This window comes from Symphodus melops (assembly GCF_947650265.1).
Source record: "Symphodus melops genome assembly, chromosome: 15".
Lineage (NCBI taxonomy): Eukaryota > Metazoa > Chordata > Actinopteri > Labriformes > Labridae > Symphodus > Symphodus melops.
In genome coordinates this window covers 7,815,969-7,834,004 of record NC_136705.1, presented here as the reverse complement: position 1 = coordinate 7,834,004, position 18,036 = coordinate 7,815,969, and the positions used below count along the sequence as shown (strand labels likewise).

The window sequence follows — 18,036 nt, the reverse complement described above, 5'->3', positions numbered from 1 at the left end:
TTAGTGAAACACTTTAAAAGTTTTAATCAGACACTAATTCAAGACTCGCATTATGAACATGTGTGTTGGTGTTTGTGGCCATGCAGCTGTTAGACCTGATGCACACACTACACACCCGGGCTGCCAGCATCTACAGCTCCTGGGCAGAGGAGCAGCGCCATCTAGAGGCTGCAGGCAAGAAGATCGAGGCCGACTCCCAGACCCTGTGGACCAGCTGCTGGTGCCCGCTTCTGCAAGGTACACACCTCTACAGTATGCAGGACATACACTGTGTAATGCTGCCCATTACAAGTCGCTGATTTAAATAACGTCTTTGACCTTGTTTTAAACCGCACTCTGGCCTTATGTGTGTACAACATGCTTTCAGCTGGGTAGTCTGTGTCAGTCAGTTCACCGGGAGCAGATTAATTAGGTCAGTATAAATCTCCACAGCACGTCATGTCATTGATACCATTTTCCACTCCAGGCATTGCTTGGCTGTGCTGTGACGCCAGACGTCAAGTTCGCATGCAGGCCCTCACCTACCTCCAGAGGGCGCTGCTGGTCCACGATCTGCAGACACTTGACGCAACTGAGTGGGAATCGTGCTTCAACAAGGTGAGAGAGAGAGGCAGAGAGAGAGACACACAGGCCAGCGTGAACATGTGTGGATGTGGTCAGACGGTTTAATTAGAATAGGAATTCTTTCATTTCATTTGATCTGTCGGGACACCTGTGTTCATTTAAACACCGGTCTGTTCGCCATGATTAGAGAAGTTTGTCATTAAACTTTGTGCGTGTTCGTTTGCAGGTGCTTTTCCCTCTGTTGACGAAGCTGCTTGACAACATCAGCCCAGCAGATGTGGGCGGTATGGAGGAGACCAGAATGAGAGCCTGCACACTCCTGTCAAAGGTTCAGCACATCACGCATTTCAGCACACACCAAAAAACAGACATTAAATATGTGATGAACATTACAGTTCAAACCATCAGACTATTTGTATCGCCATGTTTAATACAGACCCATAAAGCTTTTACATTTCCTTTGGTGAATATGTTCATCCTGCAGCTCTGTGCTGGGAAAGATTTAGTGTCACCTTTTAGTTATTAACTTGACATTATCAGTTCTTTTTCCTTCCAAATAAATAAAGTGCATCACTGTGAAACTGGTTCTTGTCAGAGTGTGACAAAGCATTACAAACTGTGTGTTCAGTTTATTATTTTTATGAATGACATTATTATGCATGTATTCAAACACAGAGATTTATATTGGTGTAAAGCGTGCAGACTCTGTTACCCAGCAGGGAAAGAATAAAACTCTGCAGCATGAACACTCTAGTCTTCACAGCCAAGAAAAGTGTTTTTGGTTTTTTTTTCCCTTGAAGCTAACAAAGAGTTTGTCTTGTGTCCAGGTTTTCCTTCAGCACCTCTCTCCTCTTCTGTCTCTGCCCACCTTCGCTGCCCTCTGGCTTACCATTCTGGATTTCATGGACAAGTACATGCACGCAGGATCCAGCGACTTACTAGTGAGGATACTCACATAGCAGTGGGATGCATGAGTTAATGCTGATCAAAGCCTGATTATACAGATTGTCTGAGTGGTCAATTCCAGAATTTTTTTTTCCCGCTCCACATGTGGTAAACAAACGTTTACAGTAGATGTACTTGTGGCTGGTAGTGACTGACCTTCTGACCTCCTCTTGTGCTTCCTTTGTGTTTGCGTGTATAGTTGGAAGCTATCCCAGAGTCTCTGAAGAACATGCTGCTGGTGATGGACACCGCAGGGATCTTCCACAGCGCTGACTCCAGGACGGGATACTCAGACCTCTGGGAAATAACATGGGAACGAATCGTCTGCTTCCTTCCTCACCTGAGGGAGGAGCTCTTCAAACAGACAGTCATACCAGGTAGATGGTAGACATGCAGGGGTGAAGGAGTGTTTATGCTTCATTCTCTGCTTTGCTAACATTGTTCATTCTTAAGAGGACAACTTACATGTTATTTTGCTGTCATGTTTCTAGAACCAGTACCCAGCCCTCCAGCTGAGCCTGTGCAGCCTCCAGCAGGCCGGCCTCCATCCCCTCAGGTGTCACAACCACCTGCCCAGCCACCCTCTCCAGCCCCTGCAGATACAAAGACCCCCAGTAGGCCAGCGTCCCCACAGGAACCCCAACAAGCCAGTGCCAACGGTAAAGCACCCAGTACCTTTACATGGTGTTAAAAAAAGTAAAAACCCGAAAGCAAACTAAGTCCAATTTCTTGGGGTTGAACTAAATCAGCTAGATAATGTGGTTGGGAGTTGCATGTTTACACCATAATGGGCTCCAAACTAGCCTCAGCATCCGTGCATGCTCCACAGTCTCTGTGTCAGGCTTTGACCTGGAAGCTGCAGACACTGAGAGTGAGCAGAGGGAATGTCTTCTTTCATGCAGATCAAAGTGATGTCTTGTTTGAGCATTTTATCATCATATTTTCTGTCCACAGCTTGATCATTCATTGTGCATATGTTCTGAATTGTTACGGTCTATATGTGATATTGGGTTGACGTGTTGTTGTTTTTTGTTTCTGTTTTCCAGGATCAGACCGATCGTCTCCAGTCCCTCCCTCAGTGTCCCCCATGCCGGTGCCGTTAACCACGTCCCCTGCCCAAGTTTCTTCCCCCCTGAGCCAGTCCCCCCTCATCCTGCAGCCACTCGCCTCTCCACTGCAGGTGGGAGTCCCACCCATGTCCCTGCCAATCATCCTGAACCCCGCCCTCATCGAGGCCACGTCCCCTGTACCGCTTCTATCAGGTCCTCGACCTACAAGCCCGTCTGACGAGGTCAAGTAAGAGAAGTACCCGCAACCACCTCCGCACAAATCTGTTATCTATCCAGACCTCCGGCCCCCTGAACATCTGGACCTGTGAGACTTCAGCGAAAACTGTGTTTAATGTACAAGGAGATAAGATGAAAAAAAATGCAATTAGTGGTTCACCTTGTCCTGATATTTAGGCGAGAAAATTCAAAACAAAGACCCCACCCGGAAGTTATTAGATAAGAATACAATAAGTACCAAGTTCTATCTGCAGCCTTGGTTGTAACTCTGAGACATTATGTTGTACATTGGGAATGTTTAACTTTCCAGTTTTTAGAATCATTACATTATATATATTATTTCTTTTTGTTGTTGTTGTATATATATGTATGTATATATATATATATGTGTGTGTATATATATATGTGTGTGTGTATATATATATATAACAACAACAGCAAAAAGAAATTCAGATCAGTAAGAAAGGCTTGAGTAGATAGGTCGAGTATTTGTATTTTGTTTGTTGTATTAAAATCTGATACTAAAGACTTCTGAACGTACCTGAGAAAAGTGGGCTTGACCTACATTAAGTCCAGTAACCCCCCCCAATCCCAGATTTGTACCTGATAAGCCCAGGCTGACCTCCTGAACTACATCTCACTGTTTCATATGTGTTTGGAGATAAGAGGCGGGGGCACACGAGTTGGTTATTTGGATATAAGATACTGCATGTTATTGATTTAAAGATCAGATGTTCCAAACAGACCCGATAGAATCAATAATCGAGTTAGTATGTGTGTCAGAGGCACAGGTCTTCTCTGAGCTCCTCAAACACACTCTCTGGGCTGTTGTTTCTTTTCAATTCATCCTGAGCTTTACCTCACGTCTGCAACATTCCCACGTGTAGATGATTGAGCGAGTCCGTTCCCCTCTACACAGGAGAGTTAGAGATCATAACAGGCACGTTTATGCTTTCTGATAACAAATCTGTGATGTCAGTTTATGTTTGTGCTGGTCAGTGCGTACATCGGTCCACACGTGATTAATCTCCGGAGCCGGAGGCGCTCTCGATGTAACTGATAACTTCTAGCTCATCATATCACAAGGACACCTCCGGACGCTGCAGTGGGAGGAAGTGAACACCTGACTGCTGATGTGAATGATGACTGATTATGTCATGTTTGAATTGATCAATGAATTTATCGCATAACATTTTATTTTTGTTTGACTTTGAAACCATCCTTCTCTCCTCTTGTAGCATGAATACTTCAGCGTTTCATTTTGAATGGTGTTATTTCAGAACTTGTTTCAGATAAACCGCCAAACGTAAAGAGAACAGCACGCACAAATCTCAGCAGAACAAATCCAAGTCTGAATATTTGGGTTTCTAAGGATACTCTTGTATATCAGGCATATTAAACATAACAAGGAACAGTGTCCCAAATGTACATAATGTCTGTAGGCGAGAGGAAAAGTGTTGGTATCAATAGTGAGTTTGCTTTTAGTCTGAGTCTAAATCAACCATCACGTTTGTAGCATTCTGAGAAACCTTCTGTGCAACTAGCTAAAATGTTCGAAGATGAAATGTGATGCATTATATTGATTAAAGCCCCCAACCCCGAGGTAGTAACAGCTCCATCTGACCTTCTGAAAACACGCCTATCACCTGGCAGCAGTTTCTCACTCAAAGGAACGAGCCCAAATGTGTTGACCACTGTTCAAAATAGAGTTGGCCTCGAGTCAGGCTGTGAACCATGACAGCACACACAAAGTCTTTTTGTTTGTAATCTGTAAAAGCCATTCACTACACCAGAAGCCTGGAAGTGTTCGCTGTCTCCTTCAAATAGCATCAGAATGAACTTCACTAAATGCAGAGGCCGTCTCGAAGAACAAAGGTCAAATATTAAAACGCTGATTTGGCAGGAAATCTATCTTCAGATGGTTTTAAAATGAAGTCCTTCTTTGCTATAACTTCGGAGGTGTTCAGAATACTGAGTTACGGTTACCTTTCACAGTCGGGTATTACATTGCTAGAGTTTGTTTCCATAGAAACCTGCTGACATTCTTGCATGCTGACTGTGCCTTGTGTACAATGACATGAACCTGACAAACTGATGAAGACTAATTCACCGTTTTAATGCCAAATATGTGACCTGGAGTGATACGTGTACATGCGCACAGGCGGCAAAGCATCCATTCAAAGTGGCCCTGAGATCGTCTCAGTGATGTTTAATGTTATTTATTGTGTTCAGAAAGCAGCGATGGATGATTCTGCCGCAGTCTAATATACATACTGTAGATACAGTGTGTGTGTGTGTGTTTGTGTGCGTGTGTGCGCGTGTGTGTCAGTCAGTCAGGTAACACTACAGCCTTATAGAGCCACCAACATGAGACAGTCAGTGAGCTGCGTCTTTTTTGTTGTATGGGACTCTTCCATATATATATCAGGAGTTGATTCTTGCTTGAACAGGAAATGACATGAACATTATGTGTATATATAAATGCAAGGTAAAGTACTTTTTACTATGTAATAAATATAATGTAAAGAACGGGCGCCTCCTTCGCTTTGTCGTGTTATTTGACCTAAAAAGGACGTTTTACTTCAAGGTCTTCTCTATGGCTCCAAACCTCTTCAAACATGTTTTAAAAGGTGAGTTTCATCAACTAGCTTCCTTATTGTTCAACCAGAGCTGGGAATCTTTAGGTGTGTCACGATTCGATTCAAAACAATTCGGGATTCACAGATTTTTGAATCAGTCCGAACTTCAGGATCTACTCCGGACATCTTTGAGACTGACTGAATTTCTTGCTGCTCTATTTTGCAATTCACTCAGTTAAAGAGCTAGCTCTAGCACTTAGCAGGAGGTGACTGCTTTGCCCCCACCCCACCCCACCCCAGGTCTGGGGAAGTGTGTGAGGGTTTAGTGATCTCCCACAGTCCAATCACTGGGTGCACGAGAACCCTCATGATGCATTTCGACACATTCCTTTGAGACTTACCCAGAGTTCTTTGCAAACTTGGTTACATGGAGACACGTTTGTCCAGCCCTCGTTTTGATAGTTTTTCTAATATATACACAAACACTGTAATAAAAGTAATACAAAAGCACAATAGAGGTGGCCTTTCTTTCTTTTTGGTTGAGGAAGAGTTTTAGTTCCAGTCACTAAATGAGATCATAACGTTGTATCTGATTCCTCATTTTTGATTCCATCTGAAGCCCTCACAGACTCGCTCACTGCACAGCTGACGTGGTGAAAGCCTGAGGGGTCAGTGATTCTGAGTCAGGTTAGAGATCGTCTCTTCCTCTCCTTCTGGACTTTTTTTCACGCGTGTCAAAAGAAGAAATATACCAAAGGTAACAAAAAGCCCTCCAGGTAAGACATATTTTCTTCACAAGAATGGGAGTGATGCAAGGTCACAGAGACCTTGACCTTTAACCCTTATTAACATTTATTTAATAAGTTCATCATTTGTGCCAAGTTAGAATCTTTTCCCTCCAGGTGATTCAGTCACTGTGTGAACAACCAAAAGGACAGGAATTTTTTTTCCCTCCGACATGAAGAAAGGGGCGGCAGTGGTTCAGTCTGTAGGGACTCGGGTTGGAAACCAGGTGGAGAAAAAAATCTGGTAGTTAGTCTGGTAGCTGGAGAAGTGCCAGACCACTGATCCAGCACTGCTGAGGTGCCCTTGTGCAAGGCACTGAACCCCCCACCAGCTCAGGGGGTGCCTCCTGTGGGCTGCCACCGCACTCTGACATCTCTATAAATGCATGTCCCCAGATCCTGTTTGAGCATGTCTGTGAGAAGCATGTCCCTTAAAATCAGTGCAAACCAGAATTTCCCACCAGCGCATGAACAAAGTACGGTATATCAAATTTTAAAAAATGAAGTCACTCTGAACCATTGATGGTTTGATATAAGAAGTTGTCATCACTTTAAGCTAAGCATTCATCAGTACATATGAGGAAAAAAATTCAAATAGTCGAATATTGATCTGTCGGGCACTCCACTTCGTATGCATGTTACGTGTTTGTCCTTTAACTCATCCTGTGACGGTCAGGAAGTTGGCTTTAGCGATGGCTGGTGAACTTTTTGAAGATGCATTATTTTGCTCAAGAGAGTCAATAAGTGCAGACAGCAGAGTTCAACTGAGCGCTGTCACAGCTGTTGAGTTCTTTAACACCTCTGATGGCTGGGGTCTTCCTCATCTCTCAGCAGTTTCCCTTGACTGTGATGGCTTACATTACTGGACTTAATATGTTCTGTCCATCTGGCCACCTGTATTTAAGGGCAGATCATAACACTTCTTGCGCTAATTATTCTCACCAACTTCTTGTTTTTACAGCGCTGTAAAATTTGAGATTGAAGTTGAATAAGATTGTGCTTTTTTTTTTTTTTTTTTTTACTTCTCAAAAGAAGAAACGAATAAGTGTTGAAAATCAGAGCAGGTCTCTGGTGTAAAACAACCGAGTTTTTATTTCAAAGCAGAACGAGAACCACAGATTTTTAGTAAACTAACTGTATCAGAAACTACAGAGGCAGGGAAAAATAAAACTGTTATAATCGTACATGGAATGTAAAAACATCAATGAAACAAGGACCCATAAACTGTTCAGATTTAAATTATTTCACCTAAAAAGAATTATAATATTTTGAAGGAACAATGAAACAAATGTGAAGAGCACTCCACTCACAAATATTTTTTTTTTCTCTTAAACCAAAGACAGATTCCACATGAAAAACCCCTACTGTCAGACCACCTAGCTATACCAGCGGCGACAAACAACAGTTAGAAAAACAAACTCCTTCAACAGGGATCCTCACTTGGTGTCCAGCTTGGCCATTTCCTGAAGGTAAATCCCAATGCTCTCACTGTCAAACAACACAAAGTAAATGTTCTTCAGAGAGGAGCTGGTGGACGACACAAAATGGTTGGAGATGGCCTTGAGGATGAGCTGGGCGGCTGTTTGCTTTGGGAAACCGTTCCTGTGAGAGTCAGCGGGAAAACAAGAGAAGTGAGCATTATATTCTGGTGAAGATCTCCTCACATGGTCTGCAGCTAAAAGCAACACTGATTGAAATCATAATGGTGAGACCACAAGAGTCCCTATTCTCACCGTTAAAGCTGCATGCACGCTGAAAAACGTTTTAAAATCTTAAACGATTTGGAAAAATGTGAGATTGTCGTGTTGCGTTGTCAATTCTACTGAAGAGTAAAAAAAAAAGAACATGGCGGTCAAGCTAAAATTGGCTAGCTGTTAGCTCGTACATTCACTGTTTGTTTTAAAGAACATGCCACAAATCCTCAAGTTGATCTTGAATTTATGACATCCATCTAACTATCTGCTTTGCGTTTGCTGTCATCGCCATGGTTATGTTTGTTGTACTTCCTGCTTCAGTCCGCTTGCTTCCTGGTTTGCGATTGTTCTGTCCCACGTGACAATTCACAGAGTCCGTCCTCAATTTTCTCACCACTCAACAGGATGCCTGATTTCAAATCAAGGCGGCCCTGATCGTCTTCTGAGCAGATTGGGCAGCTTAGAGTCACTCTTAACACTCCTCACAGCACAGGAGACTCTGAAAGGTCATCCGGCCTTTTTCAACATGGTCAAAAGTTGGTAATAAGGTCCAGAACACAGACCCATCCTTTCAGGATAAATGTGCCTGAACAAAGTCCACCAGGATGCTCGTGTTTAATACTGACAGGCTCAGATTGTCTGACAGCCTTAGAGAAAGGATCCCTCCCTGAATGTGTATTTACTCAGCAGAACGACGGAGTTGTTCGTCTTATGCTGCTTCGATTGGTTAGTTTTATGTATTATTGTGGGACTTTGGCGTTTGGCAGTGATGCTGTCCTTTATGTTATTAGGCCCTTTCTGTGAGACTGAAATCACACTGGTAATCCGTACCATGTCGAAGCACTTCGCCTCTTAAGTCCACTTCCTTGGCACACTTCCGAGAGGTGTGCTACTTCATGCACGAGCACGCGGGTACACGACGCTGACAGCCTTCATGCAGTGCTCTGGCTGTTTCTGCCGTACGTACTGAAGCACAGTACAGGACAACTTCCCTAGTATGAGTGCGCCCTGAGGTTTCATAGTTCATGTTTTAATTACCAACAGTATAAAGCTCTTATATGACAGTGAAAATTTGACTTATTCTTCCTTTTCATCTTTCCCACCAGGGTAAAGGAAATGTTTTTTTTGATGTTCATCTGATTACGTAAATGTTGCCAGGGCTCATTAACCATTCAATCTTTTCTTCCCCACTCGTAATCCATTTATTAAAACCAGCCACCGCCGTCGTCCTCATTCATGCACGGCCTGCTCCGACCTCCACCTCAGCGGCAAGTAAATGTGGACAACAGGAACACGAGGGATACAAAGGAGAAATCCTTCCTGCATCTTAGCCAGTCCCAATTTTTCTCAACGAGTAAAGTCTCTTACCTGCTCTTTCTTTAAAGCGTCTCGAGATGACACTTGTTATGAATCAGCGGCAAATAAATAATGGCCGAGTGTAAAATATCTAAGAGCCGAGAGTCTCCGTCAAGCAGCCGTTTCTTTAAACTTCAAGTAAGAAGTACCAGTATGTGATCCCTATTGAGCTGCATGTCAAACCTAAATGGACGAATTGACAGAGTAGTACTGGCTGACACGTGAACATCTTAACTTCTTTGTTTTGAGTGAGAGTGGAGCTCACCGTCCGGCAGGAAGTGAAGGAAAAGCCACGGACTTGAGCTTCTTCTCCTCCGCTGCGGAGAGGCAGTTCTCCACCGTCTTCTCCAGCTGGTCCTCGCACTTCTCTGAACCCCACTGAGGGACGTTACAGTGGATGACGAAGCGGGCTGCCATCCCACTGGCCTGACTCACTGCCACTGCAGGGTGCAAAGACAGACGTACGGCACTTTAAACTCTACACACTGCTCAGGTCTCTGGATGTGTCAGAGGTATGTTTTGATGTTTGGAAAACGCGTCAGAATCTGATTTTTAATCTCAGTCGAGGTGCAACGGATCACACATCTCACGGTTTTCGGATCATAGGTTTCTGTCACATGACATTGTGTACCTGATGCCACCTCCAAAGGTCCTTGTGCTTTTCGTAGCTCCTTGACTGTATCCTGGAACTCTCGGCCTCCTGCTTTCTCCAGGGCGGTGCCTACCAGAGAGCAGAGCAGAGCAGTAGGTGAGCTCACAACTGAATGCTAAAAAGGAAGTGACTCATAAGAAATACCGAAAAAAAACTTTTTTTTAAAAAGTCCTTCTCACCCACTCCGTCTTTGAGGTCCATTTCTGCATTTGTTGGGTTAATTATCCCCTCCACCTTGATCGATCCAATTTTACCGATTTCACTCTCTGTTAGTGAAAGCTGTGGATTCATAAAGTCATCAGCTCAGTGCAAGGAAACGCACGTCTCAAATTTCAAATATACGGGGCTGTTACCTTCTGTCCAAGGAAGAGGCTCTTTGCTGACAGGATGGTGAATCCTTCTCCTGGACCGTCTTCTACTGTGGAGTTTGGTACAGACTCGCTGTCTGCGTTCTGTGCAGGACAGAAAAAAAAAAAAAGGAACAGTTCAACCAAACTTAGCTAGGTTTCCCACCTCATTACTGACTGAGTACAGACATCCAATAAGAGTCTCCAATCGTAGAGGCCCACTGAGCAGATTCACCATTTTTGGGAAAAATATTTTTTGAATAATTCGTATTGGAGAGGTGCAGAGACAGTCAGGCTCTTATGTTGGGGGCTTTAAGTACGTTCTTGACCTTGAGGTCAGATCTTAAAAGAATGTCCTTTGCATCTTAAGGGGGGGGGGGCTGTATTACTGGTCTCCCCCCTCCCTTCCACACTTACATTCTGTCCACGTCGACGAGTTGACTGACCTTTGGCTTTCGGCCTCTTTTGCCTTTAACCTTTTTGAAGGATTTGACGGGTTTCTTGCTCTTTGAGCGTTCCTCTTTCTCTGGGACGGACGCCTGGCTGTCCACTTTCACCCGGCCCCCCCTCTTCTTGGACAGTAGCTCTGGGTGGATCCGAGGCAAGACCCCCCCATTCGATATGGTAACCCCCCGCAGGAGCTGAAGAGAAAAAGTTTCAGAAACAAATAGTTAAAAAAATATATCACGTATTTAACATAAATGTAATCCCAAAGAGGCTGTTCTCTTTGGCATGTTCCAACAACACACCCTCTGCTTGGAGCCCAAACACCTTCACAATCAACCACACAGGCCTCACACACACACACACAAATCACAAACTTACAACTGATGAAACAATCATCGATACCAAATCATTCGTGAACACAGCCAAACACTGTTCATGCTTTCTCCGTATTTGAATGTGCTGAGAGGCCTAACGTGGCTCACTCTTCATGAGTTTGTCATGTTGGAGCTACAGGTGCGTCTGAAGCACCAGGCGACCTGATCCACCAGACACTGATGGCAGAGAGAGAGAGAGAGAGAGCCACGTGCCAATGTCTCTAACAACACTTCAAGTCTCAGTGTATTACTGTGCATTTATAGGTTTCGACATTTGAAGTTTTTTTTTTTTTTTTTTTTATAAAAATGTTTTGGAACGTAATAAGAAGGTCTTGATGGGAGGCTTAGTCCTCGTGCGCGGGCGGCCCGGGTTCGCGTCCGGCCTGTGGCCATTTCCCGCATGTCTCTCCCCACTCTCTCTCCCCCTTTCCGACTCTATCCACTGTCCTCCCTCTACAATAAAGGCAAAAAAAGGCCAAAAATAAATCTTAAAAAAAAAAAAAAAAAGAAGGTCTTGATGGATTACCAGCATCTCTATTAAGCTTCTGCTCACTTTTTACCTCTTTCCTCTATTGTAATGATCTCACCCTCTGAACTGTCTCTGACTTCATACGTAGCTCTACAAACAACTAGAGTATTCATCGCACTGCATTACCTGGTTGAGCTCCTCGTCATTGGCTACAGCTAGCTTGATGTGCCTCGGAGTGATTCTGCCTTTCTTGTTGTCCCGTGCAGCGTTTCCTGCCAACTCCAAGATCTCAGCTGAGAAAAGACAAAAGAAAGTTTTGAAAGATATATATCAAACATGCAGGGCCTTATGCAGTGGTACACCTGTGCAGAGCAGGTTTTCCTCCTGACACATTTGTCATTTAAATGCCCAGAGCTCACGTTGTTTAAATAGCAAATTAACCAGGCTCCCATTTGTGTCTGGTGGTGTGTTTGTTGACTGCGCCTCTAACCATCTAAAACCTGCTGAAAGTCTGAAGTCTGTGTCCCGGTGTGTTCCAGATATCAAGAGGACACTTTAAAAAGGCAGGGCATCGCAGTGCACAGCGCTCGTCTGCTGATCTTAATCCACGCGCAGGATGCACAACAGGGCACCTACTCCACAGTTTATTATCAGCACATTTGCTGACACATTCACATGAAGTGTTTAAACGGAGAGGAGGGCTGGGAGGGAAAGCTTTTGTTTCTGTTTGTTTCGCCGACCTCCTACGAGCGCACGTTCTGTCTGAGACACACACAAACGCATGCAGAAGCACACACACTCTCATGCTACAGAGAGTTGGACTTATAATACATCGTATTAATATCTGAGTGCCTCTGACAATAGAGCCCACAGATATAAGACTGTCCTGAGTGCATTAGGCAGAATAGGAGAATGTAGCCAAAGATTCCAGTAATGAGTAAATAAATGTTTACAGCCTCCGTTTATTTCATCTTAAGCACAAACAACATTACTGAACAGATCTGTTTAATGGTGTCCATGTGTTTCTAATGTTGTGGAAAATGTCACTTTCATTCGCTCACATATTTCATACAGTGTCCTGTGTGTGTTCTTGTTTGTTTAGGGACACAAAGAAAGCAGAGAAGTGAAACGAGCGGGCCAGAGTTCGGCCTATCTACAATACAAACTTAAATCCACCGTTGTAATTAGCAACGCGCCCGCTGGCAGATGCATCTGACTCTTCGAGGGAATGTGAGATGGCCCGCTGATTGGTTTGATTCATGTACATGGTAAAATCATCTGAGCTTTCACACCACAGATCACACCTACCCATTCACACACTGATGGCAGAGGTTGCTATTATGTAAAGTGAATCAGAAGTAACTCACCCCATTAATATATCACCATCTAATATTATGATAGTTATTAAAGACTTTTACCTGTACCTAAGTAACAGAGCTTGTGCTACAATTAACTTTTAAACATAATGCTTTGTAGGTGTCGGGTTTTTTTTTTTAAAGGATTAGCTTTGTTTTGTCTAAGATGCTTCATTTAGATATAATGAAATACTTACACAAATAATATAATAAAGCATTATAAATCAATCAACATTAGCATTTTATGTTGTTTTGCATTATATTCAATTCATATCAATTACTATTTGAATTGCCATCAATCAACAATGAAATCATGGATTTGTTTTTTGCGCAACTTGTTGACACTTATTTAAAACATTGTCACGGCAACTGGTATAAAGCTTGAACTATACCTGCCAGGTACTCTATGACTGCTGCCATGTAGACAGGAGCCCCCATACCGATGCGGTATTTGTGCGTGCCAATGCGCAGGTATCTCATCATCCTTCCTACAGGGAAGATGACACCCGCCCGGGCTGAGCGGGACAGCTTGGTGGCCTTCTTCTTTCCTCCTCTGGCTGACATCCTGCTGTAGAAAGCACAGCCACAAAGAGGTTAAAACAACAAAATGCTTTACATTTAAATTCATACTAACACAGAAACAAACATTGGTATATTGTCAAACCTTTTTATTTTCACAGGGAAAAAACTATATTTCTGGCGTTATTTGTTAAGGTTTGAGATACATGGATTTGTATAATGATTTATTTAATCGATAAATTAGTTTAAACAAAAATATATTTATTTTATAATTTATAATTAAATATTTTGTTTGTATTTGATCAGTGATGGAGTTTCATTTTCAATACATATGCATGAGAAAGACAACATTACCATCTCTAGAATAACAAAATAAAATAAAACATAAAGACGTCACATCCACCATACTGACAGCGTATGGTGGAAAAGGTTAGCCCCCCCCCCCCCCCCTCTCCCCGAGGTCTCCATGTAAACAAGTTCCAGCAATGAGCGCTCTGATAGGCTGCGGCCTGCAGCAGCGCCGCTCAGACTCACGTATAATGTGGATGTATGCACTAATTAACACACGGGAACACGGGAGGTGGAGGGATATGGTGAGTGTGTGTTTGTGAAGTGAGGTGTTCGGCGCATGAGCCGAATGTGAAAAGACGGGAATGACCGGGGCCATGAAGCCTCTCGTTACTGTACTGTACGTAGCCTTACAGCCAAACAACTAGAAGCTCTTTAACGTCGCTGTGCAGACATAAAACTGGATTTTTATTCACAATTCCAACAACTGTCACAGCGACAATAGCTGACATATAGAGGGGATATTCATCAGCTCAAACATGTTGAGGGACACGCATACAGCTCAGGGTTAATGTTAGCTAGGTTAAACCAGGTCGACATGTTTTAGCTAGTAAAATCATTCACTCCACATTCGTGCTTGTAAACGTACAATAGAGAGATTAAGCACAACGACCCCATTTCTTTTCCCAAACCCCGCCCGCCCCCTTCGTTTTTCATGTAGCCTCCAATCCTCTGCATGTGTGTAATTACAACAGACATGGAAAGTAAAGCGCCCCCCCAGTTTATCCGGATATGCGACGAGGCATGAAAAATGAAAAACCCCCTCCAAGTTTATACCTGTTTTGCACTTCTTTCACGTGAATCTGCGCGTGCCAGAGATTCTCCTTCAGGAAACACGGGATCCCCCACGGTGAAAGACGGCGCGCTTTGTTTTGGTTCTGTTTATTCGCTGTCCTTGTGCGTAATCTTGCTTCCTAACCTTAGAAAAAAAAACACACACACACACACATACAGCAAGCAGGAACAGCGTAGTCTGGTCGGAGGCTGGCTCAGTGCTACTGATGCTGCTGAGGGGAAAAATTCAATGGAGGGAAAATTCATTGCAAACGCCCCCCTAACATGGCTTCAAGAGGGACAATGTTGGTTGAAAGAAACACGATATGCTTAGAGGTGAAGGTGTTTTATGATCGATGAAAAAAAATAAACAGCGTATATATATATATATATATATATATATATATATATATATATATATATATACGCTGTTGTAGATGCAGTGGTACCATAAACTGACCTCTACAAGGCCTTTTAATATGTGGGCTTTATTTGAAATCATCTTGCCCTGCCTCTCTGCCAGTTTTTCTGCATATTTCCAAGTCTAACAGGTAGCCTGGCGAAACAGTAATTGAACATGCAGACTGTGGGAAGTGAATCAGACAGATTATCCTGGCAGCCTCTTTGATGCATCATAAAAGGGATCACGGAGGAAAGAAAGAGTCCCGGCAGCCAATCAGATCACTTGACTTTGTATTTGATATGCCCAATAGATCTATGAAGGGAAATGCCAGCCAGATGCTCTTCCTTTATTGCATTCCATAATGTTGTCAGACAGACACTTAAAATAACAATCTGAGACCTAAAGTGGAAAACAGGCACTTTTATTGATTTTGATGTGGTGCATTCACCCCCCTAACGATTAGGCCGTATAGCTATTTGAGCCAGATCTGTTGAGGCAATCCAAAGAAGTAACTCTTCATTACTAAGAAGTAAAACATCTCTCCTGGTGATTATGAACACATTCGAAATATTAACAAAAGGCATCCCATGTAAAAAATAAAACAAGAATTAGCCTCCACTTGAAACAAGTTCTGAGCAAACAACAACAAAACAACCAGTCCTAGAACAATTTTCTTCGTGATAAAATACAGCTATGAAAGAATGCAATACAGACCTAAACCTCTTAAATAAAAGCCTGTATGTATTTCAGTGAAACACAATGTACACTTAGTTTTTTTCTCTCTCCATTGCCACAGTAAGTGAAGTGTAGATTTGTCTTTGCTTTATTGTACAAATATAGGATTTTTGCAGCTCATCTGTTTGAGCTTGCTTGGATATGTTTAGCTTGTTGACTTGGTTTTACTGTTTGTCTGCCTTTATATCCTCTACAGACCTCTTTATGTATGGCCCTCTTCTGAGAACCGGAGTATTGATATGTGAACACGGGGAGTATTTTGGTGAACAAAGTTGATTTAAAAAAAACATTTTGCCTCTGGGTTGGGTGCCGTTGGGTCATTTCTTCAACATGAATTCAATTGTGAATGCAGTCAGCAGCAACGTGCCATATCTATTTTGGGATGAACTGGTTTTGTAGGTCTGTAAGGTCGCCAACAATCCTGTTTGAACCAAACTAACAAACCCTTTATCACGAGAAGAAAACGAACACTTCCTTCTACCACTGCTATTCAGGCGACCTCTGACTTCATTCATGGAGTGGAAGCTCAAATAAGCTCAATATTGTTGAGTTTCACGTTTCCTATTTGTGTTCCAAGAAGGAATAGTGTGTTTCTAATGTACATCAGTACATTACATTTATAAAATTAAACCAATGATTTGTTGAGTGTAAACTTTGTATATTGTCACAATATGGTAAGTAAATTAGCATTAGCTTGGAAGCTATTTATAAGGATAAGAATAAACTTTAGCATGCCACGTATTGTGGAAATCACAAACTATAGGAGACGATTTAGTGAATAATTGAATGTTAATGTTAGCTATTGTTCAAACGTTTGTTTCTATGTTTGGTGCTTTAACATGGAATATGTAGTGCTATCCTGCTCCTTTGTGTAGTATCCTGTGCTGTTTGTCCCCTACCCTCTTCTGTAGCCTTCGAGTCATGCCGGTGAATCCTCTGATTGAACAACTGTTGGTGGAACGCTGCTCGCAAACAAATGGCCGATGCTTTGGAGTGTGCTGTGCCGTACGCCTCTCAGTCAGGGATTGAGTGTTCTTGTGGTTTGTTTTTTGTTTTGTTTTGGGGTTTTTTTACATTTTGGCTAAAGTTTGTCGTTATAAATACTCCTCCTCACTTATAAGTCCCTCCATGCCCGTAGCTTCTCACTACCTCTCTGATCTCATTCAACCGCACAACGCATCCAGAAACTTCCGGTCCTCGGTCACTGGCTTGCTGTCCACACACAGCAGACTATGTACCTATGGAGACAGGGCCTTCAATGTCACAGCCCCCACCCTCTGTCTGTTTACATCTTTAGTCCACTTATACCTTCTTTTGTATTTAACATTGAATTTTTTTATTTAAACTTCGTACTTGAATCTTGACACTTTATTCTTTTGTTGAATCTTTGTCTTTGGTTACATTTTTAGTATAGCTGCACTGCTGTTCATTTACTGCTCTGTGTGTCTTTGAATTGCCCCCTGGGGACAAATAACGTTTTTTAATTGAATTGAATTGAACCCTCTGGAACACTCTCCCCTCAGACATCGCCAATGCCCAATCTTTTGACAAATTCAAAACACTTCTCTGGCACAGTCTGTACTCCACAACCTTACTTAACTTTGCCTCTCGGTCGGTCTCCCATCCTTTTGATAGGATTTGTTTGGTCCCTCCACCATGTCAAGCGTCCTTGGGTCCTGAAATTTTCAAATGAGTGAAGTAGATCAGATTAAAGTTATATTCTAAAATAATTAACGGTTAAACGAGATAGGATTGTAAAAAATCAAATTCGGCAGTATGGCTTACTTGTTGTTGTACCTCACTCTCACCACTAAAGGGCACTACATGACTGCCTGGAGTAAAGACCAAATCTGCAACCCTGCTAAAAACATCGGCCCAAAAATAGAATGTTCTGCTCATCTCATCTGATTTTGGACTGAATGAATGATTGATTATGCTTCTTATAGGAGACTATTTAAGGGAAAGGTGAAAATAAGAAGTACATGAGTGTGTCTGGAGATTGTTAAGATTAACAAAAAAAAATACTTTTAGAATAGCTTCTCCTAAGGTCAAGAACCTCTGTGTTTTACAGCCTCTAACACCCTTAATAATCTGTGTGTGGTAAATCATTTCAGTTTTCATGTTTCGCTTTTGTGCATAGGTTTTCTCTCCCTAAAGGTTTTTAAATAAAGAATTAGATTAAAAAACAATGAATCAGTCATTTAGGAAAACACTTGAGATATGAGATATGAACACTGAAGCAACAAAGGGTACTAGTTCACACAGGGAGGGGGTCAAGTGGATGGATAAGAAACGAGTGTTTATTTCCATTAAAGCTGTTCATTTCCCGTCTCCTTTAGAGAATAAAAGCTGCTTTCCTATCAATATGTGCAACCTTTCTCTAACTGTAACCAAGTGTTCTTTA

General features: G+C 42.5%; 2 protein-coding genes across 4 annotated transcripts in view; one reads left to right on the top strand and one right to left on the bottom strand.

The window, feature by feature from the left end:
* Positions 1 to 5,325, top strand: part of gbf1 (golgi brefeldin A resistant guanine nucleotide exchange factor 1) — a 73,165-nt gene extending 67,840 nt beyond the window's left edge. For both annotated transcript variants that reach the window (XM_079362984.1, XM_079362983.1), the window contains exons 34-40: positions 87 to 237; positions 467 to 597; positions 791 to 892; positions 1,392 to 1,505; positions 1,709 to 1,886; positions 2,001 to 2,168; positions 2,556 to 5,325. In XM_079362984.1, coding sequence (XP_079219110.1) covers positions 87 to 237; positions 467 to 597; positions 791 to 892; positions 1,392 to 1,505; positions 1,709 to 1,886; positions 2,001 to 2,168; positions 2,556 to 2,809 — 1,098 coding nt within the window. In that variant the 3' untranslated portion in view covers positions 2,810 to 5,325. The remainder of the gene's footprint in view (positions 1 to 86; positions 238 to 466; positions 598 to 790; positions 893 to 1,391; positions 1,506 to 1,708; positions 1,887 to 2,000; positions 2,169 to 2,555) is intronic.
* Positions 5,326 to 7,226: 1,901 nt separating this feature from the next.
* On the bottom strand, positions 7,227 to 14,782 carry macroh2a2 (macroH2A.2 histone). 2 transcript variants are annotated; one of them, XM_079363017.1, is made up of 9 exons: positions 14,498 to 14,782; positions 13,246 to 13,418; positions 11,685 to 11,791; positions 10,655 to 10,849; positions 10,215 to 10,313; positions 10,041 to 10,140; positions 9,841 to 9,930; positions 9,475 to 9,649; positions 7,227 to 7,761 (listed from the first exon to the last, which is right to left on the bottom strand). In XM_079363017.1, the coding sequence occupies exons 2-9, from the start codon at positions 13,415 to 13,417 to the stop codon at positions 7,596 to 7,598; spliced, it is 1,104 nt and encodes a 367-aa protein (XP_079219143.1). In that variant the 5' UTR covers position 13,418; positions 14,498 to 14,782; the 3' UTR covers positions 7,227 to 7,595. The 2 variants fall into 2 exon arrangements, with proteins under 2 accessions (XP_079219143.1, XP_079219142.1); XM_079363016.1 differs by having other exon boundaries at positions 13,246 to 13,421; positions 14,498 to 14,780.
* Between the last annotated feature and the right edge of the window lie 3,254 nt (positions 14,783 to 18,036).